Here is an 18,800-nt window from a genome sequence, read left to right as displayed (position 1 = left end):
AATCATCCTTTTATTCTTATCAAAAGATCGAAAGTACAATAAAATATTTTCATCTGATATTTGACAGGGAAGACCAAAGAAAGAAATCACCCCAAGCTTCCCTCCTGCTCCGACCAGGAATGGTAATATTAATATTAATAATAATAATAATACATTTCTTACAATAGAAAAATACTGTACACTCACACACACACGCACACACACACACACACACACACACACAGCCGGCTTAACGTCAGTAAGAGCTCACCTGCTCACACCGGAGAAACACTAAACGCATCCATCTGTGGAATAATCTGCCTGATACAAATTTCTCTATAAATATGAAAAATAAGCCTCTTAATGTCCTGCACCAGATCATCAGAATCACTCAAGAGAAGATCGCTCATTTAAAAAATAAATATCAGCCAAAAAATAAAATAAAAGACCAAAATATACAAAGAAATGACGTCTCATCCTGACAACAACGCCTTCTGATTACCCATAATACCCTGCACGCTGCGATTTGGTCCACTTTAACAGTTCCTACGAAATCTGTGAATCTGTTATTTACAAACGTCTGCAGAGCGTTTATTCATGGACAGATTAACGGTTAGTATCAACGCGTCGATGCTGAGAAGCTGGATTAAATCTGGAGGAGAAACAGTGTTTGCGCGGAGGTTAGTGGAGGTAATTTACGGTGATTGTATGTGCCTCTGGGAGCTGCAGTCCTTCCACGGTTAAACGCAGAGCTGGACGGTGCCGCTGACAGACTTTTACAGCGTTTAACATCAGGTCTCCTGCTCCTAACCTGGAAGATGTGGAGCAGAAACTAGAGCTCTGATTGGTCAGATACAAACCAATCAGCTCTGACTCCGACACCAGTTGTGCTTCTGTGTTTTCACTTTTGGTGACGTGGTCTGAAAGTGGATAAACTTTTTTATTATTTCACACAAGAGCATTAAACTGAAAGGTGTTCCTCTCTTCGTTAATTCTTACCGATGCTGAATTTGCTGTTTTATCCTCCTCCCCGAAGTGATGACTTTAACATAAACTGACCCTGTAAAGCTCTACTACCAGGATGTAAACAGTCACAGATGATATCTGACTGCACAGTGGATCATCATGCCTCAGCTGGGTTTTTGTTCTGCAATTAAAGTCATATTAATTGATTTCTAAAATTTTGCATGTGTGTTCATGTTTTAATTGTCAAAAAATAAAGTTTGTAAAGATCTACTACCTCAATGAAAACAGTCACAGGTGATAAGGTTTGTAAAAGGGTTTCTTATGTCTTTTGCTTTAACTTTCCAGGATGTGACTTTTCTTAAACCAGGACTTTAAAGTTAATCATCCTCACTTGTTGAAGTTGGAGTTTCAAGACATTCAAACAAATAAGAGATGTTTTTAGCCTTTAAGGGCCCTGTAAAACTCTACTACCAGGGTGTAAACAGTCACAGATGATGCCAGTGGGTCAACATGCCACAGTGTTTTTTTTTTGTTTTTTTTGCAATAAGTCACTAACTGTTTTCCAAGACTGAACAATGTGTGGGTGGATCTTTAATTGTCAAAAGTGAAGTTTGTTAAGCTTTACTACCTGGATGAAAACAGTCACAGGTAATAAGGTTTGTAAAAGGGTTTCTTATGTCTTATGCTTTAACTTTCCAGGATGTGACTTTTCTTAAACCAGAACTTTAAATTTAATAATCCTTCCTTGTTAAGGTCAGAATTTCAAGTCATTTAAATTAACAAGTGATGTTTTTAGCATTTAAGGGCCCTGTAAAACTCTACTACCATGATGTAAACAGTTACAGTTACAGATGATATCTGATTGCACACGGGGTCAACATGCCTCAGCTGTTTTTTTCTGCAATAAGTCATTAATTGTTTTTCAAGACTGAAAATTTATGTGTGTATTTTTAATTGTGAAAAAGTAAAGTTTGGAAAGATGTACTACCTGGATGAAAACAGTCACAGATGATCTCTGAATGCACAGGGGGTCAAATTGCCTGTTTTTTTGTTTTCAGCAATCAAAGTTACAATAACTGTTTTTTGAGACTGAAAATGTGTGCGGATCTTTTAATTGTAAAAAAGTGATGATTTCAGAGCTCTACAACCTGGATGTAATCGGTCACAGATTGTGAAGTTTGTAAGGGTTTCTTGTGTAGAAATACTAATATGTAAACACTGTAAAAGTCTGCGGGCACAATCCAGATCAAACACGTAAAAAGTGTGGATGCTGTGTGTAAAAAGTGAAGTCACGATTTTTTTAAAACATATGTTGAATAATAACAGTCTGAAGAGATATTTTTTAGTGACGAACACTGTTTTTATGTTTCTGTGAGTGAATCTGTTCACACAGCATCCAGACTTCTCTCTGGAACGGGGCTAGAGAAGAAAACAATCAAACTGGATTTAAGATTCGAGTCTAAACGAAGCCTGGTGCAGCTGACTACCTGAGTGTGGTGTGTTCACATCTACCGAGCGATAAAAACAGATCTGAGATGAAGTTCCTGCGAGGGAGGCCGTGTGAGAAACAAAACCGCTAAAAGAGAAGAGAAGGCCTTCTGAGGAGGAATTAAAACAGAATCGTCGAGTTCGGTTACGCTAAGAGTCGGAGGCTCAGTCTGTTTCCATCGTGACGTAGGAGGCGGCGCCCAGCTCGGCCTCGTCGTCTTTGCAGGAGGTGATGTCGTTGGCGGGCTGGGTGGAGGAGGCGGGGCTTGTGTTGGGGGCGGGTAGAGTGGGTTTTCTGATCTTGTCTTGTCGATGGTAGAAAAGGACGTAGGCAGCATTGGTCTGTGGGGAGACGAGACCACAGGGGAAGAAGTTTAAACATAAAGATAAATGTTGTTTTCACTCAGGGTTTGCTCTCTTAAAGGGACAGGCTGTAATGTTTCAGATAATACCAGAGATGCATGATTTTAATTTAATACTTAGCTTTAATATTAACAAAAATAAAAAAAAAAATCATAATATTCAGCTGAAAGATATCTCCACAGCGCTGTGCTCTGCCGAAACAAAAATGAAAAATTAACAGAGGTAATAACTCATTTTAAAGGAGGGCTACAGACAACTTAAAGAGGGGGTATTCTGCTTCCTCAGCTCTTGATGTTTAGGCTTAATGTGTGCAGATTTTCATACCTCTACATAGAAAGAGCAGCGCAAACGGATCTCCTAACCTTAACACCAAGGTTTGTTCCTAAGCTCCACCCCCTGGCAAGCCTCTAGAAGGCTGGCCAATCAGAGTGAAGGGGGTTTGTGGAGCCTTAAAGAGACAGCAGCTAAATCAAAGAGTTTCAGACAAAGACTGAAATTAGAGTTATCTAAAATATCACTGAGTGAAAAATTGGGATTTTACTGAGCTGTAAATAATAAGGAGATAAACAGGGCTACCCCCTCTTTAAAGTGACAAATGTTAGATTACTACTTCTGAAGACATATACACAAAAAAGTTGGTCTACAGTGATTATAATAATGCAGACAGAGCAGATTAAGGGTCAATCCCAATTATCACTCTTCCCCCTCCCCCTTCACCTTGACCATCATTTTTGAGGACCAATAGAAAGACACCTGTCGATTCCCGCTAAGTCGTGACTCTTACTCGCTAGCTGGCCGTCGTAGTCAGAGCGACTGTTTCTTCTCTTCCAGCGCAAACACATTTTTACAAAGTGATGATAAACTGATGTCAGATTAGGGTAAAACATGATGAGACAGCTTAACTATGAAACGCCAATGTTAAGCTAACGTTACAGTATCCAGAAGCTATATTATGTAGCTTCTGAATACTGTCACATTAGCTTATCATAGCTTATGTAGCTAATGTAGCTTATCTGTCTAATCATTCATGTAATGCAGTTCAATGTAGTGAAGTCTGTTTGCTGTGAATGTGTCGCCCTGCTCTGACATCATGTAGCTATTACTAGCTGTAGCTGTTAGCAGCGTTAGCGAGATCATTATAACAAGAGATTTCAAAATACAAGCAAAAAATCAAAACATGGCTAATATTTATGTGGAGTATCAGGGTATCATTCGTTCAGTCCATATCCGTTTTAAAATCCCAAATCGGAAAACGGAAACAAGTTGTTATTCAATTTCTCGTTTTCAAATCAAAAATCAGAAAACAAATAACGGCCTAACGGTCTATTTTTCATTGTTTTGATTTTGTTTTGAAATTAAAATTAGAATATGAGAGAATGGAACTATAATGGGGTTTTTAATCCGTGTATGGTTCATTCTTTCGATATTCTGTTTCAAAACAAAATCAAAACAACAAAAAAAAAAACTGACTCGTTTTTTTGTTTTTCTGTTTTAAAACCAAAACGGAATAACGGAAACACAGAAAAACATGGTGTTTCTGCCCTGGTTTTAAAATGAAAAAACGAAAAATAATAAGAGATTGTGTCAAAATTGTTTGTGTGATATTTTGATATTAAATGTGACCATCTCTATGTAAAAAATAGACAAATAACTCACATTGAAGGTTTATACAGACATGTTCCTGAGCTTTTTTTTTTTTAAGTAACAGATCGCTGACGATCCACTCCATCTTATCCGCGCGCATCTGCACACTCCCATGTGTCTCAATGAGTCAGTCAGAGCACAGTCTGCTGCTGTCTGATCTGCTCTCAGAAAAGCGAAAAATAAACTGTTATTTGTTTTCTGATTTTTGATTTGAAAACGAGAAATTGAATAACAAGTCGTTATCCGTTTTCCGATTTTGGATTCTAAAACGGATATGGAATGAACAAATGATACCCTGATAGTGGAGGAGCAAAGGATTGGATATCTGATAAAAAAACACTCAGAGAGTTCAGAGAGTTCTGGAATGTTGTGACATCATCAGGGCAGAAAGCTCTCTGTCTTTGCTGTTAAACATTCTAGAACCTCATTGATGGAGCTGCAGCATAAAGGCTGGGAAGAGTTTTAAGAACAAGGACAAGGACAGGTGTGTAGGTGTGTGTGTGTGTGTGTGTGTGTGTGTGTGTGTGTACTGACCACGATCTGGTCCTCTCTGGCGTAGGTCACCTTGCTGTCGTCAAAGTAGTACCACTGACCGTTGTCCTTGTTGCAGGCGTAGCTGGTGTCTGCAGGAACACACAGGAAACGCATCATCAGTCCTGTTATTACACAAAGCTTCAGCGCAACCTCCTCACCAGGACCAGAAACCTAAACCCGAGCCACTCACAGTGTCCGTCTCTGAGTCCTCCGTAGTGATTGGACACAGCGATGAGGTCGTAGCGGCTCGGAGGCTCCCCATTGGACAGATTCTTCCTCAGGAGGCAGCCGGAGAAGTCCAGGTCTCTGAAACACACGGGTTAGTGAGTGAGGAGTCCAGCTAGTGTGTGTGTTTAAACCATAGACTGTAAAAAAAAAATGGACGTCCGCTTGCTCCACAAAAACTGCTCCCCCTGGTGGCTGGCTGCAGTATAGGTTAAAAAATCCATCTCCCCAGTCATTCCAGATGGGCTGTGGTCAAACTTTAAAAAATTAATCCACCTGGTAGAAATGTTTCTCACGTCTGATTGTTGTGGTGATTTGAAGATATCATTTGGCTGTCTTGTATACAAGTCCTCTTTTTTCTGAAAAGTTTCATTTTCATTAGTTATACGAGGTTAAAAATGAGGTTTTACGGAACGTTTAACGATGACTGACAGCTGACGTTCTTGTGTATTTTTTTCAGGGATTGTAAAATATGTCAGGAGGTAGAGTCAGGAAGTGATTAGACTCTCAAAAGAAAAAAATATATATTATTTTTGTCACCCAGCTCCACTCAGTTTTTCCCAGAATCCCTCACTGTCTCTACTGCACAGACTCTGGCTGCCAATGGTGGAGCCTGAGACGGGGGAAATCTGGCTTCAAAACCGTACAATGATAGATGGAGGAGCTACGCTGTCCACTCTATATACAGACTATGGTATAAACCTGTGTGTGTGTGTGTATGTGTGTGTGTACCTGAGCGGGAAGTCCACGATGCTGTCCAGCTTCTCCCTGGTGAACTTGGTGTAGGAAAACCTCTTGAGGTGGATGATGAGGACTTCAGGCAGAGACCACAGATCCAGCTTCTTGGTGGCCAGCTGGTGCTTCTTACACACCGGGCAGTACCTGCACACACACACACCATGTTTACAGAGACGTTTCATCCCTCCACCACCAGGACGGTGTGTGTGTGTGTGTGTGTGTGTGTGTGTGTGTGTGTTACCATGGGTTCTCCTCCTCCAGTGTCTCCACGGTGGTGAACAGCTCGATACACTCCTGCAGCTGCACCGTGGTCTGCTGCTGAGGAACCTCCATGCTGCTGTGCTTCACGTATTTCTGCACACACACACACACACACACACACACACATTTAGACAGCTGATAACTTGTTTCCTGTATCTGAGCGTCCTGACTGTTGGTGGTGAATTCGTTGACTCTGACCTCGGCCTCGTTCTCGTTGTAGAATCTTTTCTTCATCTCGGGGTCCCAGTCGATGGCCACGTACGGCTGAGCTGCAGAGACACACACACACACACACACACACACACACACACACACACACACACACACACACACACACACACACACACACACACACAGACTGATTCTGAAACTAAAGCTGATATAAGGAAGTTTTGTTGGGATGACTTTGGCGCCTCCTGTGGACGTTTCAGTGAACAATACATTACAAAACAGCAACGTCACATGACGTGAAAGAACCAAAATAAAAAGAAAATTTGTGCAAAGACTTTTCTGTTCAGCTCAGTAATTCACAAACTAAAGAACAAACATTTTAAAGAGGAAAAGTATTTAAACTGAATGAATCAGGAGCTCAGGATTAGTTTCAGGTGAAGATTAATTCATCACCTCCAGACAAAAATGGAGCTGAGGTTGAATACAGAGGTGAGTGTGTGTGTGTGTGTGTGTGTGTGTGTGTGTGTGTGTGTGTGTGTGTGTGTGTGTGTGTGTGTGTGCAGACTCACAGCTGAAGGACACGGCGCTCCCCCCCTCCCCCGTCCCCCTCTCCGTCGTCCCGTTGGAGTTCACGGCCTGGATGCTGAACAGACTCTTCCTCCTCTTGCGACACGCCCTCCTCTTCGCCGGCTGCTCATTGGCCGGCGGGCTGGGAGAACACGCCTCCTCCTGCTTGTCTTCCTCCTTCACTTCTTCTTCTTCTGTGGTGTCACAGGGCTGAGGAGGCTCCGCGGCGCCCGGCTCTGAGTCAGCAGGGTCGGCGGTGGCGCCTGAGTTCTCAGAGGGAGTCGTGTCCTCGGCTGTGTCGGCGGCGTCGGCGCTGCAGAGCGGCTCGGTCTGGGTCTGGGGCCCGTTGTTGGTCCCTGAGTCTCCCTGGTTGGATGAGGCCTGCATGTGGTTCTGATCAGGGAGGGGCCTCGCTGTGGCGTTGTCCTCTGATTGGCTGTTTGTCGAAGAGTCCCCGCAGCAGGGGCCGACCTGAGAGGGTCCAGCTTTCTCTGCGTCGTCCTGCTCCTCCTCTGAGGGTGAGACAGAACGGACCAATCAGAGGGAAGATTGATCAACCAATCAGATGTAAGAGTAACCAACCAATCAGAGTGAAGAGTTACCAACCAATCAGACGTGAGAGTTACCAACCAATAAGAAAGAAGAGTTATCAACCAATCAGAGAGAAGAGTAATCAACCAATCAGAGAGAAGAGTAACCAACCAATCAGAGTGAAGAGTTACCAACCAATCAGACGTGAGAGTTACCAACCAATAAGAAAGAAGAGTTATCAACCAATCAGAGTGAAGAGTTACCAACCAATCAGACGTGAGAGTTACCAACCAATAAGAAAGAAGAGTTATCAACCAATCAGAGAGAAGAGTGATCAACCAATCAGAGAGAAGAGTTATCAACCAATCAGAGTGAAGAGTTACCAACCAATCAGACGTGAGAGTTACCAACCAATAAGAAAGAAGAGTTATCAACCAATCAGAGAGAAGAGTGATCAACCAATCAGAGAGAAGAGTTGGCAACCAATCAGAGGGAAGAGTTATCAACCAATCAGAGAGAAGAGTTATCAACCAATCAGAGAGAAGAGTTGGCAACCAATTAGAGGGAATAGTTCTTAACCAATCAAAGTAAAGATTGATCAACCTATCAGAGAGAAGAGTAACCAACCAATCAGCTCCTTATCCCTCTGAAAACCGGTGGCTACGTTAGACCTGGACTTACCGTCACTGATGCCGTTGGTCTGAGTCTTGTAGAGCTCCTCCTCTTCATCGTCCTCCTCCTCCTCCTCCTCCAGCTCCTCAGACGGGTCAGGGCGTCGGACGTAGCGCCTGAACAAACGAACACACAGTTTGGAGAACGCTGACGTGAGTTTATGAAGGAAGAGGAACTGAAAAGGATCTGGTTTCTGCGCCACACTCACGCCAGTCTCTGCAGGAACAGGGCGTACAGCGCCTCCTGGCTGCAGCTGCTGCGCGGCACCCTGAGCAGCAGCGGGTGTCCGAACAGCGTGGTGCCGTACGAGCTGCTGCCCGAGCCGTAGTCTCTGTAGTGAGAGCGCTCCCTCAGGTAGAGCGCCAGCAGCACGGGCTCCTCCTGCTGCTCCTCCAGGACGCTCAGCTCGTACCTGAGACACACACACACACACACACACACACACACACAGGAGCCTGATTACCCATCATGCACCTCACACCAACACCAAACCCAGAGCTGTTAGAGGTTTCTTACACAAAGATGTCGTCTCGGTCCAGGATGCAGCTCAGAGATTCATCGGAGGTGTAGATTTTGTAGAAGCGATGGTTGAAGACGTCAGCGACCACCATCTGACACACACACACACACACACACACACACACACACACACACACACACTATTAACACCGTGTTTTAACGTCTGTTACTGATAAACAGATTAAAGGGGCACACACAGACCTGTGAAGAAGGTACGTCGGTCATCTCTGACAGAGCCGAGCACAGGTCTGAGACTTTCCCCGCCTTAGGAACCACGACCCGATGCTGCAGAGACAAAAACACGAGCAGCACGATGAAACCGTCGTCACGTCTCCGAGTTTGAGCTCACCGTTCTTAAATCTACTGATGCTCAAAGTAAAACGTGTTTAAAGAAAAGAAAAGGAAAGTGAAACTCAGGTTAGGACCGTGTACCTGTGCAGGTTTGGCGTACGGGTCCAGGGACACGAAGAAGACCTCCATGACACGCTCTTTGCTCACAGGAAGCGGGACGCTCAGGTAGCAGAACGGGTCGAAGGTCACAGAGACTTTGAGGCACTCAGGACAGACCAGCGTGGACTTAAAGAGTCCATGGAACGTGTCGACGATCACCGAGTCATTCCGCCGCCGGTGGTTTCGCCACGCCTCCTCTGCCACTTCCTACGAGACGAGAAGAAGAAGGAGAAGACGCTTTAACAGCTCCTGTGGTCACCTGAGACTTCAACATCACGAGGCTGTGTGTGATCCCCACCTGGTCCGGCCGTCCGTCTGCGTCCCTCAGCTCGATGTACTCCTTGTTCTTGACCCGGTTCAGGTCTTCGTGCAGACCGTCCAGCAGGAAGGAGAGCAGCTCCTGACTGTCGTGTTGTTGGTAACCCAGGAACTGAGACGCAAAGTGACCCACCTTCGTCTGCACACGCACACAAACACAGCAGAGGGTTAAAGTGGCGATCCCTGAGCAGTGATGTCATCACTGATTTGATCCGCGTGTTACCTTAAAAACTCGCGGCACCACAGAGTAATGCCTCCCCGACCACATCTGCTTGATGACGTCGGCGTACGCCTCGGCGATCTCGCCCTTCATGCCCAGAGGGTTGGTGAAGTTGAGCTCCTCGAGGTACGAGCTCTGCAGGAAGTACTCGGTGAGAGGCGGCGTGTTGCTCAGACACTGCAGAGACAGAGACGACCAGGAGGGGGCATGAGGCGCTGGTTCACACCAGCTTCAACAAGTTTCTACTTTTTTTGAGCTTTTAGAGGCTGGAAGAAGGAATTTATCAACAGTTAGAGCTACGCTTTGAAACGTGACAACAAGCTAACTTTGTCAGTTTGTAGCGTAGCTTAGCAGCTGCTATATTTCTCTCTCCTCACAGCCCGGTGCTCTGAGACGTGTCTGTAACGTGTAACGTTAGTGAATCCTGGTTCTGTCCTACCAGAGCTCATCTACCAACTCCAACCTCACCAAGCAGAGCTAACGTAACCTGGCTCTTCATTTTATTGATAGACTCTCAAGTTTGAACAGACCACTGCAGAATAACTGCTGACTGTGGGTTGGAGACAACATTAGCACAAACACATTAACCTGGATTTAGCCTTTAGCTCATGTTTTGGCCTTAAGTTTGTGTCATAGACTTTAGCATATGTTTTAGACTTTAGCTTGTGTTAAAGCCTTTAAATCATGTTTTAGCTTTTAGCCCGTGTTTTAGTCTATAGCTAATGTTTGAGCCTCTAGCTCATTTTTGAGTCATTAGTCAGTATTTTAGTTTGCTTTTAAGCTTTTGCTTGTGTTGTAGCCATTTGACCATGTTTTAGCTTTTAGCCAATGTGTTACTCTTTGGTCTATGTTTTAAACTTTAGCTCATGTTTTAGCTTCTGTTAAAGCCTTTAGCCTGCATTTAAGCCTTTTGACTGTGTTTCAGCCCTTAGCTCATGTTTTAGTCTGGAGCACATGTTTTAGCCTTTAGCTTGCATTTTGGCCTTTAGCCTGAGTTACAGTCTTTAGCTCATGTTTTAGTTTTGAGCCCATGTTTTAGCCTTTAGCTTGTGTTTAGCCTTTACCCTTAGGTTTTAGACTTTGGCATGTGTTAAAGGCTTTACATCATGTTTTAGATTTTAGTCCATGTTGTTGTCTGTAGCTCATGTTTCAGTCTTTAGCCCATATTTTAGTCTTTAGCTGGTGTTTTAGCTTGCGTTTCAGTCTTAAGCCTGGGTTTAAGCCCTTTGCACATGTTTAAGCTTTAAACTTATGTTTTAGCTGTTAGCCCATGTTTTAGCCTTTTGTTTGTGTTTTAGCCTGTAGCCTGTGTTACTGTCTTTAGCCAAAGTTTTAGCTTGCGTTTTAGCCTTTAGCCAGTGTTTAAGCCTTCTGACCGTGTTTTAGCCCTTAGCTCCTGTTTTGGCCTTTAGCCTATGTTATTGCATTTAGTCTGTGTTGTAGCGCATGTTTTTGCTTTTAGCTTGTGTTTTAGCCTTTAGCTTGTGCTCTATCTCTCTCCTGTTTCTCTTTCTTCTTCTCTTCTGTCCTTTTTCTGTCTGACAGTTAGGCTCCAGTGTCCACCATCACTACAAAATTAATCACAGAAATCATTTTTCACAGTGCTGCTCAGTTACTGGTCCTGGATGAAGGAAATTCTTATGCCGATAATCTCAATTTAAAGTGTATTTCACAATCAGGCACATATCTAGAAGGGCGACTTTTTCTAGATCACTGAGAAACCCCCACAGGAACTTTTCGGTAACTAGATAGGATAGAGAATAAAACCTCAGTTCAAAGATGGACGACAAGTGATTTGTTCAAGAGGTTTTAACTCTTTTTGAGCTTTTTAAGGCACTGAGTTTCCTAACATGTTTTTCCACACAGGCTGAAACTGAACCACATCAGACCTGCAGAGCAGAGTTCATGAAGCAGGTGTTCCCCAGGTTGGTGAGGCCGCAGACGCCCGGCTGTCCTCTGTACGAGTCCTGCTCCTCCACAGAGTTCCTCCTGGAGACAGAGCAGAGGGGCGGGGTCATGACATCATCACAGGTCAGGCTGTGCAGGTTAAACCCACCAGAGCTCAAACACAGAGTGAAGGTAAAGGTGAGAGGGAATCATGAGACGAGAAGAGTTTCTTCAGGAGGAAAAGGACGAAGGACGAGAGGACAGGAAGTGAGAGGGACCAATCAGAGAGCAGCAGACAGAGGTGTGTTCTCACATGATCTGAGGTCTGGAGCTCGGCCAGGTGCCGTCCGCATTCCTCGTCTCCATGATCACCGTCTGTGCACACACACACACACACACACACACACACACACACACACACACACACACACACACACACACACACACACACACACACACACACACACACACACACACACACACACGGGCATGTTGCAGCTTATCTCTGAGGTGGACAGTTTCTGAAGGCGCGTCGCCGCCATGAGGAAGTTACAGGTTGTAAAGAAGGCGAGTGCTGAGTCACAGATTACAGATTAAAGGGTGTGTGTGTGTGTGTGTGTGTGTGTGTGTGTGTGTGTGTGTCCCTCACCATCCCGGAGCTCAAACAGGCGTCCAGCACGCTCATGTGGACGTTTCGGAGCCGCTCACAGCTGCTGTCTGAACTCTTCATCCAGAGCCGACACTCTGAGCCGGCCGGCACCGAGAAGGCCTCGCACATCGCCCTCTGGATGGACTCTGTGGTTTGAAACAGCGAGTTAAATCACCGCAGAGCTCTGATTGGTCAGATCGTTATCCTACGGGGACTCACGTATGCTGTCGGCGCGGCTGAACTGAGCCGTGATGACGTTTTCCATGTTGCTGTGGAGACAGAGGAAGATCTCCACGGGGTAGACCTCCACCTTCAGGGTGCTGGGCAGGTCCACCACCTGTCAGACAGCAGAGAGGTCAAAGGTCAGCTGAGGGTTTATCGCTCAGCTGAGGAGGAGGAGGAAGGTCGGTGAGGTCACCTTGCGTTCCAGCGACGGCTGAGCCTCCACCATGCCGTACCAGGAGAGCAGCTTGTGCCAGGCCTCGGCCGGGACCAGCGTGAAGTCTTCGTTCTCCACCAGGCGCTCCTTCAGGTGGTACGAGTCCAGGTCTGGACAGAAGAGACACAGCACGGATTTATAATCCAGATCCAGAAACTTTTACAGAAGGAGGAAAACATGTCTGGAAACCCAAACTTCGGCTCGACAAACGATGGAGTCAGAGGAAGGAAGGATCACAGGAAGGAGGAAGTTTTAGATTACTATTATAGAAAAAAAGTGCTAATGATGAAAAAAGAATAAAAAGACAGAGAGTGACAGGATGAGGACAGGTGGTGGTGAAAGAGTAAAAATGGAAGAAGAAAATATGACAATGAGAAAAGATATAAGATAAAAAGAAAAAGAACAGAGAGGCTCATTTAGGAGAAAAAGAGTGAGAGGAAGGAATAAGGAGAGGAAGGAGGAGAGTAAAATGAAAACAAAGGAGGAGAAGAAGGAGAAGAGGAAGAAGGAGAGGAAAGAAAAAAGGACGGAGGAGAGGAAAGAGGAGAGGAAGGAGGACAGGAAGAAGGAGGGGAAGGAGGACAGGAAGAAGGAGAGGAAAGAGGAGACAAAAGAGGAAATAAAAAAGGAGGGAGAGGGAGGAGAGGAAAAAGAAAACAAAGGAGGAGAAAAAGAAAGAGGAGGGGAAGGAGGAGAGAGGGAGGAGAGGTAAGAGGAGAGGAAGGAAAAGAGAAAGGAGGAGAGGAAAGAGGAAGGGGATGAGGAGAGGAAAGAGGTGACAAGAGAGGAAGTAAAAAAGGAGGAGAGAGGGAGGAGACGAAAAAAGAAAACGAAGTAAGAGAAGAAGAAAGAGGAGGGGAAGGAGGAGAGGAAGAAGAAAAGGAAAGAGGAGAGGAAGGAGGAGAGGAAGAAGGAGAGGAAGAAGATGAAGAAAGAGGAGGGGAAGGAGGAGAGGAAGAAGAAAAGGAAAGAGGAGAGGAAGGAGGAGAGGAAGAAGGAGAGGAAGAAGATGAAGAAAGAGGAGGGGAAGGAGGAGAGGAAGAAGAAAAGGAAAGAGGAGAGGAAGGAGGAGAGGAAGAAGGAGAGGAAGGAGAAGAGGACAGAGGAGACAAGAGAGGAAATAAAAAAGGAAGAGAGAGGGAGGAGAGGAAAAAGAAAACAAAGGAGAAGAAGAAGAAAGAGGAGGGGAAGGAGGAAAGGAAGGAGGAGAGGAAGGAGGAGAGGAAAAAGGAGAGGAAAGAGGAGAGGAAGGAGGAGAGGAAGAAGATGAAGAAAGAGGAGAGGAAAGAGGAGAGGAAGAGGATAAAGAAAGAGGAGAGGAAGGAGGAGAGGAAGGAGGAGAGGAAGGAGGAGAGGAAGGAAGAATGGAAAGAGGTGAGGGAGGAGAAGAGGATGAAGGAGAGGAAGGTGGAGAGGATGAAGGAGAGGATGAAGGAGAGGAAGGTGGAGAGGAAAGAAGAGAGGAAAGACGAAAGGAAAGAGGAGAGGAAGAAGGAGAGGAAGAAGGAGAGGAAGGTGGAGAGGATGAAGGAGAGGATGAAGGAGAGGAAGGTGGAGAGGAAAGAAGAGAGGAAAGACGAAAGGAAAGAGGAGAGGAAGAAGGAGTGGAAAGAGAAGAAAGAGAAGTGTTTCTGGAGCGTGAGGCGTTCACTGACCTTCAAACAGCTCAGTGTTGTCGATCTGACCCGGAAACGACGAGGAGTTCTGGTCTCCTGTCTCCACAAACTCTTTCCACTGCTCATACCAACGACGCTCCACCACGTACCTGAGACACACACACACACACACACCAGCCAGTTATTCATCGAGCTAAGAACTTGAAACACGCTCGGCTTCAGATTAGTTCAATGTGAGGACGTTCATGTGTTCCTCGTCTGTGGTTTTCTGCCCCTGAACCTGGATTATAACTTTTAACACAGGTTGTTTTGTTGATCAGGGAGACGCTGATGTTGTTTTGTGTCGTGTGTTCCAGCAGAAAGGTTCGGGGGTCGAAACAGAAACAGACAAGAAAGAAAGACCAAAATGTACTTTAACATTCGAAGGAGTCCCTCAGGGATCAGTGCTGGGTCCTCTCCTCTTCACACTCAAAAGCAGAGGATAATCAAATAAAAAACTTTACAAATAAAAAGTTTTTTTGTCCAATTTGACCTCAAATAGCAAGAACATGAAAACGTCTGTGACAAGTTTTTCTCTGGTGACGGGTAGCTGGGTATTTCTGTGCAGTAACTATAAAACTTATAAGCTCTGACCGGGGGGTGGGAGTCAGACGAGATGACTCACAGCGTGCTACAAAAAGACAGAGCTTCCTCATGATTTATACATTTGAAGGTTGAACGACAAAGAGGAATTATTTAGAGCAAGAAAAAATGTTAAAATGATTAATTAATTGATAATTAATTAATTGTTAAATTAATTATTAAAATTTATTAAAATTAAAATGGAAATTGTTAAAATTAAAAGCAATTTTAAAAAAAAATTAAAACAAGAAAAACTCCTTAAAAAAACTCCTAAAATATGTTCCGAGAAATTAAATGTATAATTTGTCCACAGAGGGCAACAAAATCAAAGAGCTTTAAAATTTCCTCACATTTCCTGTTTGAACGGGTTAAATAAATAATCCAACAGCAACGTGTTTCCAGATTAGGATTCTTCTGTCAGATTCAGCTCCTGAATGCAGGAATCAAACCATCAACCATCATTTACAGAATCATCGCAGTCTACATATTTGACCACAACAAAGCTGACACCCTTATCTCTCCAACGAGTCACAACAGGAACCTGTTAAAACTGGTTTGGAGCTCTGAAGTTCACATCCAGACCAGGATCAGGGTGCAGAAATAATAATGGATTTAGTTTGGATTACAGCAGAGTGCTCCATGTGCAACGACCAACGCCTGACAAGAAAAGTCTGAACTGATTCCTTCACTTCCTCTCAGTCCCTCGTTATTCTTTTACAACGCTCCGTCTGATCACTTCCACTTCCTAACATCTAATAAAAGAATAAACAACGAGCAGCTTTCTGTGAAGAGAAGCTTTAAATCCCTGCGTCTTGTTTTCTGTCTGCTCTCCTGGGACTACACGTGGAGATCACAGAGGACGGCTCAAAACCACAAACACGCTGAAACCTGCAGAGTCCATCAGAGAGATTTCATCTAATTTGGACCAAAACAGAGTCAGGTGTCTTTCTTCATGCACCTCATGAGACTCTGTTTACTCAGACCAGTCTCAGAAACTGAACCAAAGCTCCAGTTCAGCTGCTGGAAGACTGATTTTAAGTCTTTCAGTCAGAGCAGGACGTTTCTGTTTGTAGTGTTACATATTTTACGCTCAATCTGTGATGTCATAAATTGAGCAAATCTCGTGAAACTCTCATGTGACTCTGAAGACCTTCAGAAAAGTCTGTTATCTCATCCTTAGATTTCTCCAACACACTTTCTGAAATATCAACTCCAACATTTTTACTCTCTATTTGTTTGTGAATAATGTTAGTGTACAACACTTCCTGTTTAAAGCTCCTGTGAGGAGTTACTAGCTCATTAGCAAACTGGTTGAAATTGATACTGATGCCCCAAAATGACCCCAAAAGCAATTCATACCATCACCAAAAAAAAGAGACCGTGTTTGGAAGCTGATTTTAAAGCCAAAATCTGCTGGAGGGGGGTAGGTGTCGGACTGAATGATCAACTGTACACTGGAAATACAACCTCAATTCAGGATCAGAGAAACATCTGACTGTTAAAAGGTGGCAGCGTGATGCTAATTTATTCATGTACAGGGCAAAGTCAGGCGAACTTGACCACTAGGGGGCACCAAAGTCAGAAGGTAATCACAGGAGCTTTAAAAAACGAATTCGTTTAATAGATTTATGATGGTCTTGATGTTTTCTGCAGGTCTCAAACAGTCACTTGAAAAAACTTTAGTCTGTTTAGCAAACAGGAAATAAAGTCCTCACATGAGCTTTAATTAGGGTCACTGAAAAAAATAGTTTTAGTTTCACTTTTGACAAATTTCTGCCTCTTTTCAGTTAAAAAAAATGAATTAACTTTTCTAATTTCCTTCGCTTCCATGTGAACTGTGAAAGACAACTCAATAAATAGTTTGAAAACTTTATGATGATGGTTCTATTTCCTTCTATGAGTCATAAACAGTCATCAGCATTTACGCGAGTCTGTTTGACAACCCAATAAGAAGTCTTTACAGGAGCTTTAATTACTACATTTCTCTAGTTTCAGTTTCTAAGCTTTGACATTAGCTGTCTTTTTCTGTTTTTAATTACACATATTCATTCATTTAAAAAATGACTAATGGACTGTGAGGAACTGTTCAGGTGTTTTATACGAGGTTTTTAATGTGCAGCTAGGGAAAGAAATAATGTAGAAATATGGTACTAATGTAAATATTTGTTAAAATATTTATGTGAACTAGACCGACCTTATTTGAGAAAGTCTCGAAAATGAAACTCTAAATAAATGCGACAAGTTTTGATTCTGTAAAACCAAAAGTGGAAGCAAACGAAGCGACCCTGAACGTCTCCTCACAGCTGGTTGACAGGTTAGCTTCGGTGCTAGCAGCGTCGTTGCTAACGGTCAATTGAACGTTGATTAGCACAGGAGCTAACTGCAGCTAACACCGACCCGCTCAGGAGTTTAAAACAAACCGGTGAGACTCTGCTGTTAAACCTGGATCTAACTGTGAGGTAACAACAGTCAGAGTGTGTGAACGCTAAGCTCCTGCCCCTGTGTGTGTGTGTGTGTGTGTGTGTGTGTGTGAGTGTATGAGAGGGTGTGTGACAGAGCGACAGGCGGGCGGACTCTCACCAACTGTCCCCAGCGCGGAGCTCACACTCCCGCAGCAGAGACTCGATCTCCCGTCGCTGGGTCTCCAGGCCCGGAGGCTCCGCGGCGGAACAGCGGCTGTTGGCCGTCATGACGCCGATCAATCACTCATAAATGTGGGAACTGTTGGAAATATTAAACAGAGCCAAGGAACCAAAGACAGAAGTAAACCGCAGCATTGATCAACCGATAAACAGAGCTGTGTTTGAGGAAGGAGGAAGAGTTTCACACAGGGATGATGACGAGTTCCGGAGTAAGTCCCCTGCAGGTCACCAATCTGACCACTAGAGGGCGACGGTCCGAACAAAACACCAACGTTCATGACAGCGGCCGGTTCTCAAACTCAGTAAATATCTGTTTAATAAACCGAAAAATGACATAACAAAATTGGTATATTTTGACCGTTTAGGTGTCATAATAGAGGAAACTATGTTTGTTACTGGCTCATAGTGATAATTCAAGTAGGATAGAAGTTTGGTTGAAGTATCACTTTGAAGTTGAGTTTCTCCTGTTAAATTTATGGCTTCAGTAATAGGTGATAATTGCTTCCAATGTTAGTGACCTTAAAATAGGCCACCAAATTAGGGACCTTTAATGTTTTTTTTTTTTTTAAAAGTAATATTCCAAAAGGGTGTATATTTGATTATTGTTTACAAGTACTGCGTCCCAGTACTCATTGTAAATTTTCATTTCAAGAACCAACCTTTGTATATATTTTTCTCACTCCTATATAAATATGTAAATAGTAATATTTTCTAAATTTCTTAAATTTTCTTTATATTTCTTCAAATTTCTAATTTTATATCCTGTTATCGTATTCTATTTTTATTGTTATCGCATTACTGCACTTTGTTTTTTGGTGAGCTGCTGTGACATAAAAAATTCCCCCAAGGGAGATCAATAAAGAATATTCTATTCTATTCTAAGTAAAATTTAAAGCTCTTAATGGCTTCTCTCATATTTTTATTTTACTGGGCCAATGCTGATAGTGTGCAATATTTTATTGAATAAAAACAGAGACAAAAAGGGCAAAATAGGATTTTAGATTGTTTAAACTTTACACTTATCTTATAACCATAGTATAGTACTCCATACCATCCACTGAAGCCAACAGTGTAATTTATCTAGTTTAAAAAATAAAAAAGTAACGTCAGTTTACTTATTTGAACTGCTCTTTATAAACGCTAAGTTGGGTATAGATATATGATGTCAGAAATAAATAAAAGAAGATTAATGGACAAAAAAAATTAAGTAGATGGAAGATTAATTATTTGAGAATGTAAATTAAAGTGTTTTGTTATCTGGCTAAAAAGGAACTTTCTGAAAACAAATGTTTTTTTTCAT

General features: G+C 43.4%; 1 protein-coding gene across 1 annotated transcript; it reads right to left on the bottom strand.

Moving 5' to 3' along the window:
• usp11 (ubiquitin specific peptidase 11) lies at nt 1-17,716 on the bottom strand. The gene is made up of 21 exons (XM_074681537.1): nt 17,439-17,716; nt 14,277-14,386; nt 12,601-12,731; nt 12,402-12,519; nt 12,183-12,328; nt 11,847-11,908; nt 11,536-11,635; nt 9,650-9,823; nt 9,407-9,565; nt 9,091-9,315; nt 8,860-8,943; nt 8,656-8,750; nt 8,348-8,551; nt 8,149-8,255; nt 6,939-7,448; nt 6,397-6,467; nt 6,179-6,291; nt 5,932-6,081; nt 5,165-5,280; nt 4,975-5,063; nt 1-2,775 (listed from the first exon to the last, which is right to left on the bottom strand). The coding sequence occupies exons 1-21, from the start codon at nt 17,546-17,548 to the stop codon at nt 2,599-2,601; spliced, it is 3,051 nt and encodes a 1,016-aa protein (XP_074537638.1). The 5' UTR covers nt 17,549-17,716; the 3' UTR covers nt 1-2,598.
• Nucleotides 17,717-18,800: the final 1,084 nt, after the last annotated feature.

This window comes from Halichoeres trimaculatus, unplaced genomic scaffold (genome assembly GCF_033239565.1).
Source record: "Halichoeres trimaculatus isolate MK-OKI-2021-1 unplaced genomic scaffold, fHalTri1.1 fHalTri1_scaffold_11, whole genome shotgun sequence".
Lineage (NCBI taxonomy): Eukaryota > Metazoa > Chordata > Actinopteri > Labriformes > Labridae > Halichoeres > Halichoeres trimaculatus.
This window is presented reverse-complemented; position numbering and strand designations above follow the sequence as displayed.